At 37.6% G+C, this 20,444-nt stretch overlaps 3 protein-coding genes across 3 annotated transcripts; all 3 read right to left on the reverse strand.

Annotated features, from left to right (window-relative positions):
- Positions 1-1,793: 1,793 nt before the first annotated feature.
- apoa4b.2 (apolipoprotein A-IV b, tandem duplicate 2) lies at positions 1,794-3,280 on the reverse strand. Its single transcript, XM_056476207.1, has 4 exons — positions 3,214-3,280; positions 3,074-3,135; positions 2,816-2,966; positions 1,794-2,732 (listed from the first exon to the last, which is right to left on the reverse strand). Exons 2-4 carry the CDS (start codon positions 3,111-3,113, stop codon positions 2,156-2,158), a joined length of 768 nt encoding a protein of 255 aa, XP_056332182.1. The 5' UTR covers positions 3,114-3,135; positions 3,214-3,280; the 3' UTR covers positions 1,794-2,155.
- Positions 3,281-14,513: 11,233 nt separating this feature from the next.
- si:dkey-7f3.14 (apolipoprotein A-I-like) lies at positions 14,514-15,612 on the reverse strand. The gene is made up of 4 exons (XM_056476018.1): positions 15,524-15,612; positions 15,360-15,415; positions 15,029-15,176; positions 14,514-14,937 (listed from the first exon to the last, which is right to left on the reverse strand). Exons 2-4 carry the CDS (start codon positions 15,400-15,402, stop codon positions 14,724-14,726), a joined length of 405 nt encoding a protein of 134 aa, XP_056331993.1. The 5' UTR covers positions 15,403-15,415; positions 15,524-15,612; the 3' UTR covers positions 14,514-14,723.
- Positions 15,613-16,378: 766 nt separating this feature from the next.
- Positions 16,379-17,754, reverse strand: LOC130243947 (apolipoprotein A-I-like). Its single transcript, XM_056476261.1, has 4 exons — positions 17,697-17,754; positions 17,538-17,593; positions 17,272-17,422; positions 16,379-17,188 (listed from the first exon to the last, which is right to left on the reverse strand). The coding sequence occupies exons 2-4, from the start codon at positions 17,575-17,577 to the stop codon at positions 16,612-16,614; spliced, it is 768 nt and encodes a 255-aa protein (XP_056332236.1). The 5' UTR covers positions 17,578-17,593; positions 17,697-17,754; the 3' UTR covers positions 16,379-16,611.
- Positions 17,755-20,444: the final 2,690 nt, after the last annotated feature.

Below are 20,444 nucleotides of genomic sequence, written 5' to 3' on the forward strand. Positions count from 1 at the left end.
GAGAATTTTTACTTTAGTCTCTTCTGCTGTGGCAATAATAATTCTGAAAGGCTAGTAGGCAGTGGGGTTTCTATTTTGCAGTGTCAAGCTTCTTTGCCAGTGTTTTGAGCTTATGCTGGAAATGCATGTGATGCTACTGTAGAAGGAAGAAAGAGGAGGGAACCAACAAACAACTTTAATCATAAAATAAACAAAGCAAAAACATCCATCCTAAGGTCCCTCATGGGACCAGACATATGATAAACACTCCAGTCACTACCCAGGTAGCAAAGAATTCTGGCCCAGATTTGGTATAAATCTGGCACAGCAGGCATTCATCTGGCACTGGCATACACCATGTGGGCCAAACATGGCCCTGGTTTGGCAGAGGTGGCATCGTCTTTAAGGCGGCACACGATACTTGGCACAGATGTCAAATGTAGTATTCGTAGTAAGTTTGGCCTTTCTTGACCTACATTTAAAATACATTTTTATTTTTTTCAAAAACAAAACAAAAATTCTACCAATCAGGTTGCTTCGAAAAAAAGCACACTCATAGCATGCCTAAAGTGCAATGATTCATGTGTTTATCAATTACATTGTAATCGTGACACACCAACATATCTGGCCAAGTTCAGGCTCAGTTATGGGTTATTAACTTGGCTGAGACTACCACCCAGATACGGTCCATGTTTGGCCCTTGTCTCAAAGCTAGACTTGGTCCAGTCATGTACCCTAATTCACTGCGGCATGTGGGCCAAGCAAAAGCTAATTATGTGGGCCAGAGCTGGGCCAGAGATATTTTGCCATGTGGGTAGCCTTACTTCAGTCCCATGGCTCTCGGCCCCACCCACACTCATCACCAGAACCAAGCTGACCAATCACTGATCTTGCACTTTGTTATCACCACTAGTGTGTAGTAACATTGTTTGAGAAGTGTGCGTCAGGACCAGGATCTACGACAGTGCAAAGGCTACAACTGACCTACAATGTTCATAAGTATAAATTGACCTTTTAACCTTTGCTGACGACCATGTTGTGTGGACAGGGAACAGGTCCAAATGTCACTTAATATAATAAAGCAAGTGTATATTATTTGGGTATTTTGGAAACTCATAGTGTATAAAGAAGTCAGTGAAAATTGGAAAAGTGTCATGGTTTGAGGGATTTTTTTTTCTGCAGCAGCAGGAATTTTGAATATTATACAGCTACATGGCAGAGTGAATAGTTTATCTTTTTAGTGATTAGTGATTTAGTGATGACTAGTGATGTTCTGTAAAAGACTAGAGATGTCATGTGAAAAATTTGTGATGTCTGAATCAAAAGACTGCCTTTACTTTACAGAGTTCCAAGGTCTAGAGAGGCAATAAGTGGGAATTGTAGAACCCGCAGATGCAGAACCACTGTGGGTCAGTCATCCTTTTCAGTTAAAGGTTCACATCTATGGAATGCCATGCCTGTTGATTTTAAGTTGCAATCAGAATTCCCAGTTTTTTTTCTGTATAGCTTATAGAATGGTTGAAATCTTTACAGCAATGTGAACATTAACATTTTCTTTCAGGTTGGTCAGGTTTAAATTTCTCTTTAGTATGCAGATTGACTTACATTTTATGTTCGTGGCTCTGTATCTGCTGTACATGTTTGTTGTATTGTTTTTATTTGTTGTTTTTTTATGTAAAGCCTAACCAGGGACGAGGGCTGCAAATTAGCTTCATGCTACATGCCCTAGGTTATGTTGCATCTGTTGTCTTTGTATAACAATGGCAAGTGTATTGTCCCTGTTAAATAAACAAGCAAATAAACAAACACATAAATAAAGGTAAAATGGAACCTAAGAGAGGTTCTTTATTTACGTTGCAATTGTAATATTTGACTATCAACGTTCTAACCAGCAAAGAAACAATTGACAATCACTTCCTTTGACAAAATATTTATTTCTTGTATTCTTAAGTTCTTAAAGTAATGCTTCAGAAATAATTGCATAAATGTGGATAAACATGTTTAACTGGATCTTTGTGTTTGTCATGGCTGTGAATAAATACTTCAATCAGGACATTGTCAGATGGAGCTGGTAATATTTATGTTCTATGTACCACATAGAATCCTACTTTCTTGATGAACTGAATCTCAGATCTAATTACAATAGCAGCAGTTTTCAAAAGTCTGTTGGTAGCATTTAATTTCTCTTGGTGAAAGACTCATACAGAGAGGTAAGCTGGTCCTTCAGGTTCTGTGCGTAGGGGTCCAGCTTCTCCTTCAGGTCTTCAGCGTAGGGTGTGAGACTCTGCTGAACCATCTGGGCTCTCTCTCTAATCTGGACCTGCAGATCCTCAGTCAGGGGGGTCACAGTCTTCTGAAACTCCTGCAGATGCTGGTCCACTTTCCCCCTGAGTTCAGCGGTGTAGGGCTCCAGCTGAACCTGCAGCTCCTTCACGCTCTGCTCCAGGTTTTCTTTCAGCTCCTCACTCTTCTGGAGCAGAGTGGCCTTCAGGGTTTCAGAATCCAGGGAGTCAGCATATGGAGCCATGGCCGCCCTGAGCTCCTCAACTCTCTGCTGGATCTGGCTCTTCATGTTGTCAGCATAGGGCTCGAGTTTCTCTCTCACGTTGATCAGGTCCTGGCCCAGACGCTCCCTCAGCACTTCAGTCTCCTTGGTGATTTTGTTCATCAGCTCTTCAGTCAGAGGATCCACCTGTTTCTTGAGGGTGACGGCATATTCACTGGCCATATCAGCACTCTGGGTCAGTCTTTCACTGTGAGGTGAAGAAGAACATTTGAGTTTCATTCAGAATTATTCTAAATAATTATGCCCTGCAGGTAAATGTTCTTGACTTACTTGACTTCTTGACCCAGTTGAGACTCTCTAATCATCTTGACAGTTTCCTCTGCGGTTTGTGTTGCTTTAGAAACATAGCTCCAGAATGCATCTGTCAGCTGCTCCAGCTGTGGTTTGGGCTCATCAGCATAGAATAGATTGGCCTGACAGCCTGTAAATGGAACATTTTACATTAATCAAATGACATTGTTAATTAAGAAACATGCTTAATCTGAAACTTTTTAAATAAGACAGATTTTTTTTAAATATCAGTATTACCTGTAAATACAGCAAGTGCAAAGACCACAAGAACCTTCATGGTGTTGACTTAAGTTTCTAGTCTGTAAATAAAATACTTTTATTAATTTTAAATAAATGTAAATTTATCTGATTTTCTGATTAAAAGTTTGTCCTCTTACCTGTGCTGCTTTGCTTGAATTGACGCTGTCCTGTTGAGGAACAAGTGTGAAGGTGAGTTTTTTACATTTGTATTTATATAGCATGGGGAGGTGACTGTTGTAGTGGAAACCCAAAGTCCAGTAGGTAGTGCCGTGCTGTCACTAATCCACATCATAATGCCCTGAGACTGCAGCTATTATCACCAAAGATTCCTAAATTCAATACAGATTACTTTACTACAATAAACTGCACTAGTAAATGCCAAATAGATTTTTTGAATATATGAACAATGACGATTCAATAAAATCTATGAGTGAAAGAGTTGACATTAGTGTAATAAGATATAACCTTTCAAGCATTTATGCGTTTAAAAAAAAAGTGTAATAGACATCCAAGCATAGCATCGTGGTTTAAACAAGTTTGTAAAAATGTGCTGTCAGTAAAAATTTATATATATATATATATATATATATATATATTCAACAATTAGACAGATTTCAGTATGTTCAGTATGTAGTCTATTTTTGGAAAATTCAAAGATTTCTGTTAGATTTTCACTGACAGCTCAAATTTGGCCCTGTCTTAAACACAATGTCTGACTGTGATGTTAGATGTCTTCTTAAACACAAATTTGCTTGGTAGGAAGAAATAAGTGTCTCTTTTTGGAGTGTTTCTAAAGATAGTAAGACAATCTAATTGTGTGTGTGTATTTGTTAAATACAGGATTTCCAAGTACAGACGCTCTCATTTAAAAGTTAAAAACATGTCATGGAAGCATCTATTTACGTAACAACAAATCAGAGGTACTCATTATCCATAAAACCAGACAGAAGCTGATTTTGAACCTTTGAACTAATAACAGTAACAAATGATACCAGACTTTGTTCGCTTCCTGATAAGATTTGACACATCACACAAAGAGATGTGTTTCTGATTCTGGATAAATCTATGAACTCTAAGATGTTTCATATATATTCTGCAGTTATGCTTAAAAGATTGCAGTAGGTCAGCTTCTTTTAAATACCCTGTCCAGGCTTAATAATAACAATTGACCCCAATTGATTCTTAGGAGGAGTAATGATCATAGTCAGAGAACATTTATGTAACACTGTCCAGGTTACATATGCCTGTTAAACACCTGGAGATAAGGGCATATGTTTGATCTAGAACCACTGCTTCTGAAGAATGTCTGACCTTCAAAACTTACAGAGTACATGGGAGGCAAAAGGCAACACGTAGTGATAACCATTGAGTTTTATCATTTTAAAAACTATTCAGCCTATCTCCGGGTCTGGTTGGAGCAGCTTTTTCTTAGCTTAGCACTAATCATTGAATTGGATTAGACAATTAGCACCAATTAGACCACTAACTCTAATAATTGGTCCTTTGTCAATAAGTCTAATAAGTCCTCAGACAGAGTCTGAATGAACGATATTCGCCATAGAAATACTAATTTAATCCAATCCAATAATAATAATAATCTCACCGTTATGCCCCCAATCGTACAGAAATTAAACCTCCCTGACCCTTAACTTGTCTATATATATGTATCATGTGTCTATATGTATAGGGTGTATATCCATAGAATGTCATGTGTGTATATGCATAGAGTGTATCATTTGTGTATATGTATGGAGTTTGTCATGTGTGCATATGAATAGAGTGTGTCATGTGTGCATATGTATGGAGTGTATCATGTGTATATATGTATGGAGATTGTCATGTGTGCATGCCTCATGCCAGAGACCCGGGTTCTATGCCAGTCCCTGTCAGGAATATACAATGTGTGTGTATATATATATATATATATGGAAGGTATCATGTGTCTATATGTATGGAATGTATCATGTGTGCATATGTATGGAGTGTATCATTTGTGTAAATGTATAGAGTGTATTTGTATGGAGTATAGAGTGTGTAATATGTATGATGTGTGTATATGTAAAGAGTGTCGTGTATGGAGTTATCATGTGTGTAGATGTATAGGGTGAATAGAGTGAGGCTAGATTCATCGACTCACAGTGGCTCAGTGGTTTCGTCAATCTCCTCTTATGCCAGAGACCCAGGTTCTATGCCAGACCCTGACAGGAGTGTATAATGTGTGTGTATGTATAGAGTGTATCATGTGTACATGTGCATGGTGTTAGTATATGTATAGTGTCATGTGGGTATAGGTATGAACTGTATCATGTGTGTATATTTATGTGTTTCATTTGTGCATGTGTAAAATGTATGATGTGTATGTATGGAGTGTGTATATATAGAATGTATGGTGTGTGTGTATATGTATAGTGTCATGTGGGTATAGGTATGAAATGTATCATGTGTGTATATGTATGGAGTGTACCATGTGTGCATAAGTATGGAGTGTATCGTGTGTATATCTATAGAGTGTGTATATGTTTAAAATGTATGGTGTGTATATGTATAGAGTGTCATGTGTGTATCTGTATGGAGTGTGTATATATAGAGTTTACCATGTGTAAAGTGTATAGTGTGTATATGTATAGGTATGAAATGTATCATGTGTGTATATGTATAGAGTGTTATATGTGTGTATCGGTATAGAGCGTATATGTATGGAGTGTATCTTGTGTGTATATGTATAGGGTGGATAGAGTGTGTCTAGATTCATCAACTTCCAGTAGCTCAGTGGTTCCGTCAATCTCCTTTCATGCCAGAGACCCGGATTCTATGCCAGACCCTAAAAGGAGTGTATAATGTGTGTGTAGATGTAAGGAATGTAACTTGTACATAAGTATAGAGTGTGTATATGTGTAAAATACATGGTGTGTTTATGTATAGAGTGTCATGTGTGTATATGTATAGAGTGTGTTTATATAGAGTGTACATATGTGTGTAGTGTATATGTATAGTGTCATGTGGGTATAGGTATGAAGTTTATCATGTGTGCATATGTATAGAGTGTATCATGTGTGTATATCTATAGAGTGTGTATATGTGTAAAATGTATGGTGTGTGTGTGTATATGAGTAGAGTGTCATGTGTTTATGTGTATGTTGGGCATCTGTATGGAATGTATCATGAGTGTCTGTGTATAGAGTGTATCATGTGTGCATATGTATGGTTACATATGTATGTGTTACAAACCCCAGTTTTTTAAGGCTCATCTGGGGAAGGGGTTAACAACCTAAAAGGACACGGAACTTAGAAGTACATTTCTCAATTTATTTAGAGACCAGAAAATAATTGTCCGATCAAATTAAGGTGGCAACAAAAATATAAATAATAAATTAAACAATATTTCTTACATGAAACAATTACTTAAACAAACAAACATACACAAAAACATAAACCATATAGAAAGCATAAAGAAAGCATAGAGAAACAATGAATTATATAACAGCAACACCAGCAAGGCTCCTTAGCAGAGGCCGCACAAGACGTGCACAGAAGTCTCAGACCTTCATCAGGACAAGATACGTAGAGATTCTCAACAAGTACGGGTCATACTCTCAAGAGAGCAAATATCGGGAGAACCAGTCAGACACACGCTGGAAAACAAAGAGCCACCCCAACACACACTCGGCTTCAGCTTTCAAAGCCGCTAGTCTAAATGAACCGCAGGTGCAAGGCGGAGTTAACCTCAAAGGAAAGAAATGTCTATTAATAAATCAATAAACTCCAGCACAAGATAATAATAATAATAATAATAAAGAAGAAAAAGAAATAAACCATTACACACTCTATACATATACACACATGACACTCTATACATATACACACATGATACACTCTATACATATACACACAACACTCTATACATATACAAACACTATACATATGAACATCTGATACATTCTATACATATACACACAACACTTGTCATACCGATACACACACCATACATTACACATATACACTCTAGACATGCACACATGATACACTCTATATATATATATACACACACTCCATACATATGCACAGATGACACACTCTATACATATACACACCTGTCAGGGTCTGGCATAGAACCCGGGTCTCTGGCGTGAGAGGAGAGTCACTGAACCACTGGAAGTTGAAGAATCTAGACTCACTCTATACATATACACACATGAAACGTTCCATACATATACACACATGATACATTCTATGAATATACACACATGATACACTTCATACCTACAGTATACCCACATGACACTATACATATACACTACACACCTGTACACTCCTTACATGTGTACACATGATACAATCTATATATACACACTCCATACATGATACATTCCATACATATACACACATTATACACTCCTGTCAGGGTCTGGCATAGAACCCGAGTCTCTGGTATGAGAGGAGATGGCCGGAAACACTGAGCTACTAGAAGTTGATGAATCTAGACCCACTCTATTCACCCTATACATCCACACACATGATACACTCCATACATATATGATACTCTATACATATACACACATCATACATATTACACACTCTGTACATATGCACGTGATGCATTCCATACATGTACACTCTATATATATTACACACATGATACTCTCTATACAGATGCACACATGATACACTTCATACATATACACACTCTATAGATATACACACACGATACACTGTATACAAATGCACACATGAAACACCATACATACACACATGAAACATTCCATACCTATACCCACATGACACTATACATGTACACCACACACCTATACACTCCTTACATATATTACACATGATACACTCCATACATATATGACACTCTATACATGTACACACATAATGCATACACGATGCATTCCATACATGTACACTCTATACCTATACACACATGATACACTGTATACAGATACTCTCATGATACACTCCATACAGATGCACACATGATACATTCTATAAATATACACACGTGATAAATTTCATACCTATACCCACAACAGTATACACATACACACACAACATACATATGTAAACATTATAAATGGTACACTCTCTCACTGGTGTGAGAGGAGATTGTCGGAAATACTGAGCTACGGGAAGTTGATTAATCTAGACTCACTTTGTTCACCCAATACATCTACACACATGATACACTCTATACATATACACACATCATACATAATACACATATGCACACTCTATATATATACAAATGATACACTCTATACATATACATATCCATACAAATACATTCTATAAATATACACACATGATACATTTCTGTCAGTGGTCTGGCATAGATTGACAGAACCACTGAGTTACTGGAAGCTGATGAATATAGACTCGCTTTATTCACCCTATACATCTACACACATGATACATATACGCCATACATATACACATGATACATTTCATATTTACACAACACATGATACACTCTATATATGACACATTCCATACATATATACACACACACACCTGTCAGTGTCTGGCATAAAACCTGGGTCTCTGGGATGAAAGGAGATTGACTGAACCACTGAGCCACAGGAAGTTGATTCATACAAGCGCGCTCTATTCACCCAATACATCTACACACATGATACATTTTACACACTCTATCCATATACACACATGATACATATTACACACTTTATCCATATACACACATGATACATTTTACACATATAAACACTCTATAGATATACACACGATACACTCTATGCATATGCACACATAAAAAACACTCCATACATATACATTCTATAAATATACTCACATGATACATTTCATACCTATACCCAGATGACACCATACATACACACACATTATACACATGTACACTCTATATATACACACTCCATACATGATACATATACACACATGCACATGATACATTTCATACATATACAACACGTTATACATTCTATACATGACACATTCCATAAATATACACTCTTGATACATATACACAGTCTATAGACATTCACACATGATACACTCCATACATTTGGACACATGATACACTCCATACATATACACACATAGTACATTCTATAAATATACTCACATGATACATTTCATACCTATACCCAGATGACACCATACATACACACACATTATACACATGTACACTCTATATATACACACTCCATACATGATACACTCTATTTATATACACACATGCACATGATACATTCCATACATATACAACACATTATACACTCCATACACATACACACATGATACATTCTATAAATATACACACGATACACTTCATACTTATACCCACATGACACTATATATATACACACACCATACACATACTCTATATATACACACTCCATACACATGCATACATGATTCACTCTATACATACACTCCATACATATGTACACATGATGCATTTCTTACCTATACACACACACACACACCACATGATACATATACATACTCTATCCATATATATATATACACATAATATACACTCATGATGCACACATGATAAACTCTATACATATACACTCCATACATCATACCTATACACACGACACTCTATACATATACACACACCATACATTTTACACATACACACTCTATAGATATACACACATGATACACTCTAAACATATGCACACATGAAACACTCCATAAATATACACACATGATACATTTCATACCTATACCCAAATGACACTATACATACACACACATTATACACTCTATACATATGTACACATTACACACTCAATATATACACACTCTGTACACATGATACATTATACACTCCTGTAAGGGTCTGGCATAGAACCCGGGTCTCTGGCGCAGAGGAGATTGACAGAACCACTGAGCTACTGAACTCTAGACTCACTCCATACATATGCACACATGATACACTCCATACATATACATTCTATAAATATAAACACATGACACATATTCACACTCTATAGATATACACACATTATACACTCTATAGATATACACACATGATACACTCTATACATATACACACATGACACATTCTATAAATATACACACAAGATACACTTCATACCTATACCCACATGACACTATACATACATACACACACCATACACCTTTACATTCCATACACATGTACACAGAATACATTCCATACTCATGCACACATGAAACACTCTATATATACACACTCCATACATATACACACATGATACACTCTATACATATGCACACATGATGCAATCCATTGTCACGGTTTATTCTTTATTTCTTCTTTTTCTTTTTATTATTATTCTTATTATTGTTTTTATTATCTTTGGTGTTGTGTTGGCGTTGGTTGAGTTTATTAATTGATGTTTCTTTTCTTTGAGGTTAACTCATTTAGACTGGCGGCTTTAAAAACGGAAGCCGAGTGTGTGTCGGGGTGGCTTTGTTTTCCAGCGCGTGTCTGACTGGTCCTCCCGATCTTTGCTCTCTTGAGAGTATGACCCGTACTTGTTGAGAATCTCTACGTATCTTGTCCCGATGAAGGTCTGAGACTTCTGTGCACGTCTTGTGCAGCCGGTGCTGAGGAGCCATTTTGGTGTTGTTGCCGTTATTTAATTCATTGTTGGTCTATGTTTTCTCTATGCTTTATCTATGCTTTCTTTATGGTTTATTTGTTTTGTGTATGTTTGTTTAAGTAATTGTTTCATGTAAGAAATATTGTTTAATTTATTATTTATATTTTTGTTGCCACCTTAATTTGATCGGACACTTATTTTCTGGTCTCTAAATAAATATAGAATTGTACCTCTAAGTTCCGTGTCCTTTTAGGTTGATAACCCCTTCCCTAGACAAGCCTTAAAAAACTGGGGTTCATAACAGTGCATATGTATGGGGTGTGTGTATTTATAGAGTGTATCATGTGTGCATGTATAGAGTGTATATGTGTAAAATGTATGGTGTGTGTGTGTATAGGTATGAAGTGTATCGTGTGCATATGTACGGAGTGTATCGTGTGTGTGTGTATATGTACATAATTTATCATATGTTCATATGTGTAAAATGTATGGTGTGTGTATGTATAGATTGTCGTGTGTGTATAGGTATAGAGTGTATCGTGTGTACATATGTATAAAGTGTATCATGGGTGTTTATGTATAGGGTATATCGTGTGTGTGTATATGTATAGAGTGTATCGTGTGTATATGTATATTAAAGGGCACCTATGATAAAAAAATTTTGGAAGCTGTTTGGACAGAACTCTGTGCAGATATAGTGTGTCCACAGTCATATTTAGGTGATATAAAGACAATAAGCCTCCTTTTGAAAATTTCCTGATGTTAAAAATAGGATCCAAATCCCTCCCATTTTGAGGCCCACAGCAAAGTGACGTAGGGGTGTGGTTTCCCTGTCCACCAAATTGACTGACAGTAGCATATTAACATGTCTCCATAGTAACCTGTTTAATCATATCAACAAAAGATGGCATGCGCAAAGCAACTATGATTAAAGGATCTGTTCAGCTCGCTGTGATCATCAATCATCATCAAAAGTAATCAAGAATGAGTTTTACAAGTTTAAAATGTTTTTTAAAACAGTGCATTTCATGTTTGTAACAAATTACACAATTTTACTGATCAGAGATTGAGGCACACTCTGACAGTCATGGTGGAACAGTGGGCGGGGAGAGCTAGCATTAACTAGCAACAAAAACAGCTACATTGTGTTCAGGGCAGAAAATTCCAATGTTCTGAAAGGTATAATAAATAATCTGATTGGTGTTTTGAGGTGAAACTTTACAGACACATTCTGGAGACACAAAAGAATTATATTAAATCAGTTCCAATCATCGCTCTCCTTCACCAGCCACCTCTCATCACACCCGAGCACTCTCACCTGAATATTAATTACACTCACCTGCACCAGCAATCACAGTCCCCTATAAAAGCCTCCCCGTTTCCAGTCATTCAATGGCTGGAATTGAAGTCAGATGGTTCACCTCACCGTCTCCCTGGCTCTCCTTCTCCCGTGGATGTTTCTCCTAATCCTGTGGATACATATGCTGTGATTAAGGGAAGTGACTTTATATTCAGATGGTTGCATGAAGATCCTTGTTTACGCTATGAACAATGTACTAGTCTGCTTTCCATCCAAGAATACCACTTACCTGCTTCTCCTGTTGAACAATCCACTGTGTTTGAATAAATTGATGAAAAGGAACCGTCCTTGTCATCTTTATGACTGACCGGAATTGTGATGTGTTTGGTTTTTTTTTTTCTTCCAATGCTTATTATTATTATTATTATTATTATTATTATTATTATTATTATTATTATGAAAAAAAAAAAAAAATATATATATATATATATATATATATATATATATATATATATATATATATATATATATATATATATATATATATATATATATATATATATATATATATATATATATATATAATTTGAAATGTAAATTGCTTAATTATGCTTTGACATCATGGTATTGCACTGTTTTAGATGCAATGTTACCTAATATCATAAATTGCCTCTTGGGCAAAAGTTGCCTAGTAGAATTATAAAAATTCAAAGCCTTTTGCTCACCTTGAGCAAAAAGGCAAGTTAAAATATTCAGACTTAAAGAGCCCATATTATACATGAAATAGGGTCATATTTAGGTTGTAAGGGTCTCCAACAACAGTCTAATATGCATGCAAGGTCATAAAACACTTTGATGGTCTTATAATCTGCATTTATTTTTACCTAATTATCCCAACGACTCCCATCTGAATCGTTCAGCGATTCATTTGTTCCCAACCCCCTCCTCAGCGCGAAGCTAATCTGCGCTGATTGGACCGATGACAGCCTGCTGCGATTGGTCGACAGTGACAGGCTTCAGCACGAGAGTGAAATGCCCAGCTGGTAATCAACTATATAAAAGTAGTCACAGTGCACACGCGCTTCATAGTGTAAGGCTTTTTTCACACACACACACACACAACCCTCCTCAGAAGAACTGGGGGAAGCGACGCGAGTCTCTCTCTCTCTCTCTCTCTCTCTCTCTCTCACTCACTCACTCACTCACTCACTCACTCACTCACTCACTCACTCTCTCACACACACACACACACACACACACACACACACACACAACGCTCCTCAGAAAAACTAGGGAAAGCGACGCGAGTCTCTCTCTCTCTCTCTCTCACACACACACACAGCTAGCTTACGATCGCCATAGCAACGACATACGGCAGTGGAACGCGAGCTCACAAAAGCCTTTAACGTTAAATCCGTAAACAAAGCGGCACGCGTCGCGTTTTTAACGTGGCTTACATGCGATAAGAGATTATAAAGAGTAACCGCGTGTACTGTACCAGGTTAACAAGTAACAAAACACAATAAATACATAATTTGCAAGCTAGAGTAAACGAGGCAACAATTTTAATCGCACTTACTTACACTAGTGAATAAACCTCAACCACTGACTCTTCACAGTTTCATCTTTGGGTAGAGACTGTCAATATTATCCATCTGAGCACAGCGTGACTTCATTGGACCGGCGGCGTCTGTGTGTGTGTGTGTCTAGTGTTTTTTCTGTGTTAGTGGGCGGGGCCGCAGGTTTCAAATCTCCCTGGTTTGCGCGTGTAACTACTGGTGAGGCTTGTGTTTCGTGGCTGCGTCATCGCGAAACACCTAATGACTCGTTATCAAGACGACTCGTTTGAAGCACTATGAGTCGACTCTTTTATAGATGAATCAATAGTTTTAAACACTGTACACTTACAGATTTAAGCCTTAGCTGGATATTTCACTTCACTTAGAGCTGTGGTACACACTACATGGAAGGGCATTTTCAAAAACCCATAATATGGGCTCTTTAAGTAATGTGAGGTTGCTAATGTCATTAGATATTACAATAACACATTCATATTGCTTAAAGGGTCCTGGATGTTCATAAACTGCTGCTGCTAAACTGGACCGGGTATTTTTCTGTTATAATAAAATGTTTGAAGGATAACTAAAACTGTTTAAATGCAGAGATCAAGTTATTGTGTGAATGACGGAGTGCAGAATGTGTTTTGAGTGAGACGTTTTGCTGAAAAGTCTAAGTAAGATCTGCACATTTGTGTTTGAAATGGTTTAAGGTATTGACAAGAGACTGCACAATTATCTAAATGAGGTCAGGCAACTGAGAACTTAGTTCAGCCAATGGGTTTTAGCAATTGAGAAACTGTAATAAAGTTAGTGTTTGGGTTGAGGTATTGGATAGGATTAGGGATGTAGAAAGACTGTGCAGAAAATAAGTTCAAATAAACAGTCAATATCTTAGGCAGGTACTAAGCCACTTATTAATCATGATAATTGTCACCTAAACTAAAGTGTTACCTTTTTGTTTTAATTTCAGAAATCTGGTCACCTTAATCAGAATTCAGGTATACTTTTCTAGAGGATTTATTGGGCTTACTAATTTACCACACAGCAGTTCAGCAGAGGCATTTTTATACATTACATTACACATTTCACCAGGTCATTGCTTTCTAAATATACAACAAATAAGATTCTAGTACAACTCCATGTTGATAAAAAGGTAAATTGTTATTGCAGCTTAAAGTCTTCAGTTCTTCCATTTTTCTCCAGGCTCTCTCTCAGCTCTTTACTTCTCTGGCCTCAAATTTCAGAGCTTCTCTCATGTGATTAGCTGCCTTCTCAAAAGGATCTGTGACAACTTCAATGTAGGGCTTTAGTGCACACCTCACGACACTCATTTCCTCTTCTATACGATTCTTCAGCATGTCAGCACCTTCTGTGATTTGGGTCATCAGAGGATCCATCGTTTCCTTCAGGTTGGTGGTGTGCTGTCTGGTAATATTGACATAATATGTGACATTAGAAATCTTACTAGAAGATATTAGTAGCAGATTTCTATTAATAAATAAAAATCTTGACCTACTTAAATTCTTGTCCCACTTGGGAAGTCTGAATCTTCTCAATGGTTTCCTCTGCAGTGCGCCTGGTTTGGTCAACGAAGCTCCTGAATACATCAGCTAACTTTAGTTGTGGCTTGGGTTCATCAGCATTGAAAAAGTTGGCTTGGCAACCTGCAATCATGAATATATGTTCAAATAATATATTATTTTCTATATATATTCTGCTATCCACAAGAAAATGCATATGAATATATGCATATAATTAGCGTGAATATAATACAATGAAAGACAGTGAAGACTTTTTTCAAAGCACCATAAAACTATTCGCTAAATTTGTTTTGTCTTGTGTCTAACCTGTACACATTGCCAATGCAATAACCAGGGGAATCTTCATCATTTTCAGTTTTAGTCTGGAAGAAAATTACAGATGTAAATTAAGATATAATCAAATAGAATCAAAGTAATATAATAGTAAAAAAATCCCTATTAAAATGATTGTTTTTGGTTCTCAAATTTACCTGTGTTGGTGTGTTTAAACTCAAGTTGTCCCATCTGAAGTTAAAATGTAAATCAGCAGCACTTGTAAATCTGCATTTATATGTACAGAGAAGTGATTGTCGCAATGAAGACCCAAAGTCCAGTGGGTAGTGTCTGACTCATGATTACTCCATATCAAAATGTCCCGATTGGGACTTTTTGTCACAACAAATCCTCACGTTCAAAGCAAACCATAAAGCTCAGTGTGTGTTTATAAGCAATGGACACCAGAACAAATACAGCCCTGTATTTGGTGTTGCGTCACAACTAGAATTATGGTGTTTTGGTAGAATTGTTTTCTAAATAATTTTTTTGTGGAGCGTTTTTGGTTAAAAAAAAAAAAAGATGATGGTTGTTTGTTGTGGCATATGCACCTGTTAAGAAAATCACTATTCTGTTAATAAATTGTTTTATTCATTTGCAGTTGGGCATCATGGTGGCGCAGTGGGTAGCACGATCGCCTCACAGCAAGAAGGTTGCTGGTTTGAGCCTCGGCTGGGTCAGTTGGCATTTCTGTGTGGAGTTTGCATGTTCTCATTTCTGTGTGGAGTTTGCATGTTCTCCCTGTGTTCTTGTGGGTTTTCTTTGGATGGTCCGGTTTCCTCCAAGTCCAAAGACGTGTGGTATGGGTGAATTGGGTTGGCTAAATCGTTCGCAGTGTATGTGTGTGAATGGGAGTGTATGGGTTTTTCCCAGTGATAGGTTGCAGCTGGAAGGACATCTGCTGCGTAAAACATGTGCTGGATAAGTGACCTCAGATTAATAAAGGGACTAAGCTGAAAAGAAAATGAATGATTCGTTATGATCAAATGTGGCATTTGTAAACATCACACACATTTTGTCTGAGAAACATTTGATATTTTATTAAATAAATATCCAGCACCACACATTAATACAGAACATTTGCAAATGTAAAGGACATTGAATATTGCACAGTGTAATTTAGGAGACTAGACTTAATTTATGGCATGGTAGGATGAATCGACAAAAAGAAATGTGGATCAAATATGTCAAATTTTGAAGTTTGTAAAGAGTTCTTTTGGTAACAAAAGGGAAGTCTTTAATGCATTTAATTTCTCTTGGTGAAAGACTCGTACAGAGAGGTGAGCTGGTCCTTCAGGTTTTGTGCGTAGGGGTCCAGCTTCTCCTTCACATCTTCAGCATATGGTGTAAGACTCTGTTGGACCATCTGGGCTCTCTCTCTAATCTGGACCTGCAGATCCTCGGTCAGGGGAGTCACGGTCTTCTGAAACTCCTGCAGATGCTGGTCCACTTTCCCCTTGAGTTCAGCAGTGTAGGGCTCCAGCTGAACCTGCAGCTCCTTCACGCTCTGCTCCAGGTTTCCTCTCAGCTCCTCACTCTTCTGGAGCAGAGTGGCCTTCAGGGTCTCAGAATCCAGGGAGTCAGCATATGGAGCCATGGCCGCCCTGAGCTCCTCAACTCTCTGCTGGATCTGGCTCTTCATGTTGTCAGCATAGGGCTCAAGTTTCTCTCTCACGTTGATCAGGTCCTGGCCCAGACGCTCCCTCAGCACTTCAGTCTCCTTGGTGATTTTGTTCATCAGCTCTTCAGTCAGAGGATCCACCTGTTTCTTGAGGGTGACGGCATATTCACTGGCCATATCAGCACTCTGGGTCAGTCTTTCACTGTGAGGTGGAGAAGAACATTTGAGTTTCATTCAGAATTACTCTAAATAATGATGTCCTGCAGGTAAATGTTCTTGACTTACTTGACTTCTTGACCCAGTTGAGACTCTCTGATCATCTTAATAGATTCTTCTGCAGTTTGTGTTGCTTTAGAAACATAGCTCCAGAATGCATCTGTCAGCTGCTCCAGCTGTGGTTTGGGCTCATCAGCATAGAATAGGTTGGCCTGGCAGCCTGTTATTTGAAAAAATTTAAACAGATTAAATATTGTTGTAAACAAACTCTAAATTTATCAAGACAGAAACATTTTGAAGGGACTGAAATTTTTATTATAATTTTAGTTTCTTACCTGTAACCACAGCAAGTGTGAGCACCACAAGAACCTTCATGGTCTTCACCTTTAGACTGTAATTAAATGACATGTTTCCTTAGGCATTGTTTTTTTCCTCCTTCAAATCATCATCATAACAGTACTTTGAATTGATAGAAAGCAAGTCTGTCCTCTTACCTGTGCTGGTGTGCTTTAATTGATGCTGTCCTGTTTGAGGAACAAGTGTAAAAGTGGATGTTTCACATCTGTATTTATACAGTATAGCATGGGGAGGTGACTGCTGTAGTGGAAAGCCAAAGTCCAATAGGTAGTGCCTTGCTGTCAGTACTCCACATCATAATGCTCTTAACCTCATCTATTATCACCAAAGTTTTCTGAATTTAATAAGACTATGGTAAGTTTTGTGCATAAAAACTGCTTTGGGCAAAGTAAATGTTGCTGTAGATCAGCATGTGCCTTTTCCCCAGTTTAACAGAAATAAGGGAAGTTATTACATTTAGAAATCTCTAGAACTATTTCTGTTGACTCATGATTGTATGGACCAAGGGACCATGCATAAAACACTCTAACAGGTTACTTGTATATATAAATCTTAGACATAAGGTCAACTAAATGACTTAAAACTACATTACTGCTACGCAATGTGTACCATGTCTATTCAAACACCTGTAGAAACACTCTCTCTATATGTACCTGACACTTTACTTAAACTTCACCTTACAAGAACTCAATAAGAAAAACTATTATTTACTTGTGAACAGTGTTGGGTAAGTTACTTTAGAAAAGTAATAGATGACAAATTACTGACTACTACTGGAAAATTGTAATATGGTAACATTACTAATTATTTAATGTAAAAAGTAATAAGATTACTATACTTTGAAATTACTTTTAAAACATATCAAATTTACCCCTAAAATACAAAATAAACTGCAGCTCTTTCACTAATTTAATATTCACTGAAAAACATTACAATGGATTAATCACAGCAGCTTGACAAATTCAAAAGGGTTCACCCGGAACTTATCATCACCCACTTGTTCCAATAAATTCAATTTAGCCTGTTTAGGCTGAGTTGGGCCGCCATGGATTTAGCCGATGGTGTCCTCTTTTGTGACGAGTATTGTTTTAGAATGCTTTCTATTCAAGTGCTTGAACAAGTTGCTGGCCGAGTCAAAAGCAGTCTAATGTTCTTTAGGGAATGGACCTAGACTGCATTTCACAGCAATATTTTTGTTTTTACGCTCAATGAAATCAAAGTATTGTGTGTATTTCCACTTGAAGAAGCAGCAACTCTCAACCATTTTAGTTTGGGTTCTCCAGCAATTTAAAAGTGCATGCTTATTAACTGACATTGCAGCAGAAAAGTTTAAAAGTGTCACGATCACCAGCGATCATACTCCCAAGATCGCTAGATCTCACACACATTCACATGGACTACAACTTATGGACTACATATTCAGTCATGCCACACACACACATACACCTGCTCCAAGTCTCCACTGATTAGACTCCCACAGCTGATGCAGCTTCTGGACTAATTACACACACTACTTTAGCAGCACACACACTCACTTCCTTGCCTAGTCTTGTTTACCTGTAAAGTGACAATTCAACGCGGTTTCCTTAGCCTTGTTTCGCCTTTGCCAAGTTTGTCTGTTTGTCCCTGTTCACTGCCTGCCTTCCGACCTCTCGCCTGTTATAGTGACTACGATTCTGGATTTGCCTTTATTCATCTGTTTGCATCTGTGTTGACCCTTGCTTGCCTGACTACCGAATAAACCTGCACTTGGATCATAACGTTGTCTCACTCCACGTGTTACAAAAAGAAGCATTTTTTTTCTTCCAAAAACTATATTTGTAACCTAAGTAACGTAATTACACTGACTTAAGTAACTGTAATCAAATTACACAAATTTCAAAGGTAATTAGTTACATTACTGATTTCTCAAAAGTGTAGTACAGTGTCATGAATGTACCACAAATCATGTTGCAATACTTTCATCGAACTGAAATGCCTCATTTGTGTTGTATCTTGCACAATATTTTTATGTCTTATGTAACAATACATGTATAGTCTGCCTTAGGTTAAGTGAGTTTAAGTACATAAAGTATATACAGAGTAGTTAGTATAGTTAGATTATTGCTCCGTTATGTTGTCTATAGGTTTAAAATAGTTCCTACGTCCAGTGTTATGTACATATTTATAATTGTTTATTGATGTAGCACTGTGGTCCTGTGAGCCATGACATTTTGTTCCACTGTATGTTCACACATGTAGCGGAATGACAATAAAGTTCCCTGCAGTCAAAGAAAATCTCTTACTCACGCACACTTCTCTGGGTACTGTTCATCCAGGGACCAATCAAACCCTCTCACTGCTTAAAGATAACTTCCGGTGGCCTGGAATGGCCACAGACATCAGAAGGTACGTGAGAGTATGCTGGGAATGTGCAATGCCATGGAAACAACAGAGATCCTGTTCAACCATGTGTTTTAGAACTACAGCATTCCTGAAGACATCGTCTCTGATAGAAGTCCCCAGTTCATCTCCTGAGTCTGCAGAGCTTTCTTCTCGCTCCAAGGTGTGACAATCAGCCTACCTTCTGGTTACCATCCCTCATTACTATCCAAGATACATGGAAGGTGACACATTCAGACACAGGAAGGTGTCGCGGACGCCACCCTCTCTATTCTGCTACCCTAGGCGTGGATATAACTGAGAAGGCGGGTGCTGAGGGAGGTGTCGCGGAAATAACTGAGGAGGACACGGGTGGTGAGGGAGGTGTTGTGGACGCCGCCCTCTCTATTCTGCCGCCTAGGTCGCCTCTATGGACCTGCTGGCCCTGATTGTTTGTCACAAGATTTCTTCAACAAAATAGTTAATGTTGTATACTTCAGCCCTGCTCTGGGAAAGCAGATGGT

This window comes from Danio aesculapii, chromosome 16 (genome assembly GCF_903798145.1).
Source record: "Danio aesculapii chromosome 16, fDanAes4.1, whole genome shotgun sequence".
NCBI classification, from domain to species: Eukaryota; Metazoa; Chordata; class Actinopteri; order Cypriniformes; family Danionidae; genus Danio; species Danio aesculapii.

Excerpts from the sequence above, each read along its gene's own strand:
- si:dkey-7f3.14 (XM_056476018.1), bottom strand. The coding sequence starts at position 15,402 with ATGATGAAGATTCCCCTGGTTATTGCATTGGCAATGTGTACAG. Across the intron at positions 15,177-15,359 it reads TGCATTGGCAATGTGTACAG|GTTGCCAAGCCAACTTTTTC; the intron begins GTTAGACACAAG and ends TCATGATTGCAG. Across the intron at positions 14,938-15,028 it reads CAAGTGGGACAAGAATTTAA|ACAGCACACCACCAACCTGA; the intron begins GTAGGTCAAGAT and ends CAATATTACCAG.
- apoa4b.2 (XM_056476207.1), bottom strand. The coding sequence starts at position 3,113 with ATGAAGGTTCTTGTGGTCTTTGCACTTGCTGTATTTACAG. Across the intron at positions 2,967-3,073 it reads TGCACTTGCTGTATTTACAG|GCTGTCAGGCCAATCTATTC; the intron begins GTAATACTGATA and ends TTCCATTTACAG. Across the intron at positions 2,733-2,815 it reads CAACTGGGTCAAGAAGTCAA|TGAAAGACTGACCCAGAGTG; the intron begins GTAAGTCAAGAA and ends TTCACCTCACAG.
- LOC130243947 (XM_056476261.1), bottom strand. The coding sequence starts at position 17,577 with ATGAAGGTTCTTGTGGTGCTCACACTTGCTGTGGTTACAG. Across the intron at positions 17,423-17,537 it reads CACACTTGCTGTGGTTACAG|GCTGCCAGGCCAACCTATTC; the intron begins GTAAGAAACTAA and ends TTCAAATAACAG. Across the intron at positions 17,189-17,271 it reads CAACTGGGTCAAGAAGTCAA|TGAAAGACTGACCCAGAGTG; the intron begins GTAAGTCAAGAA and ends TCCACCTCACAG.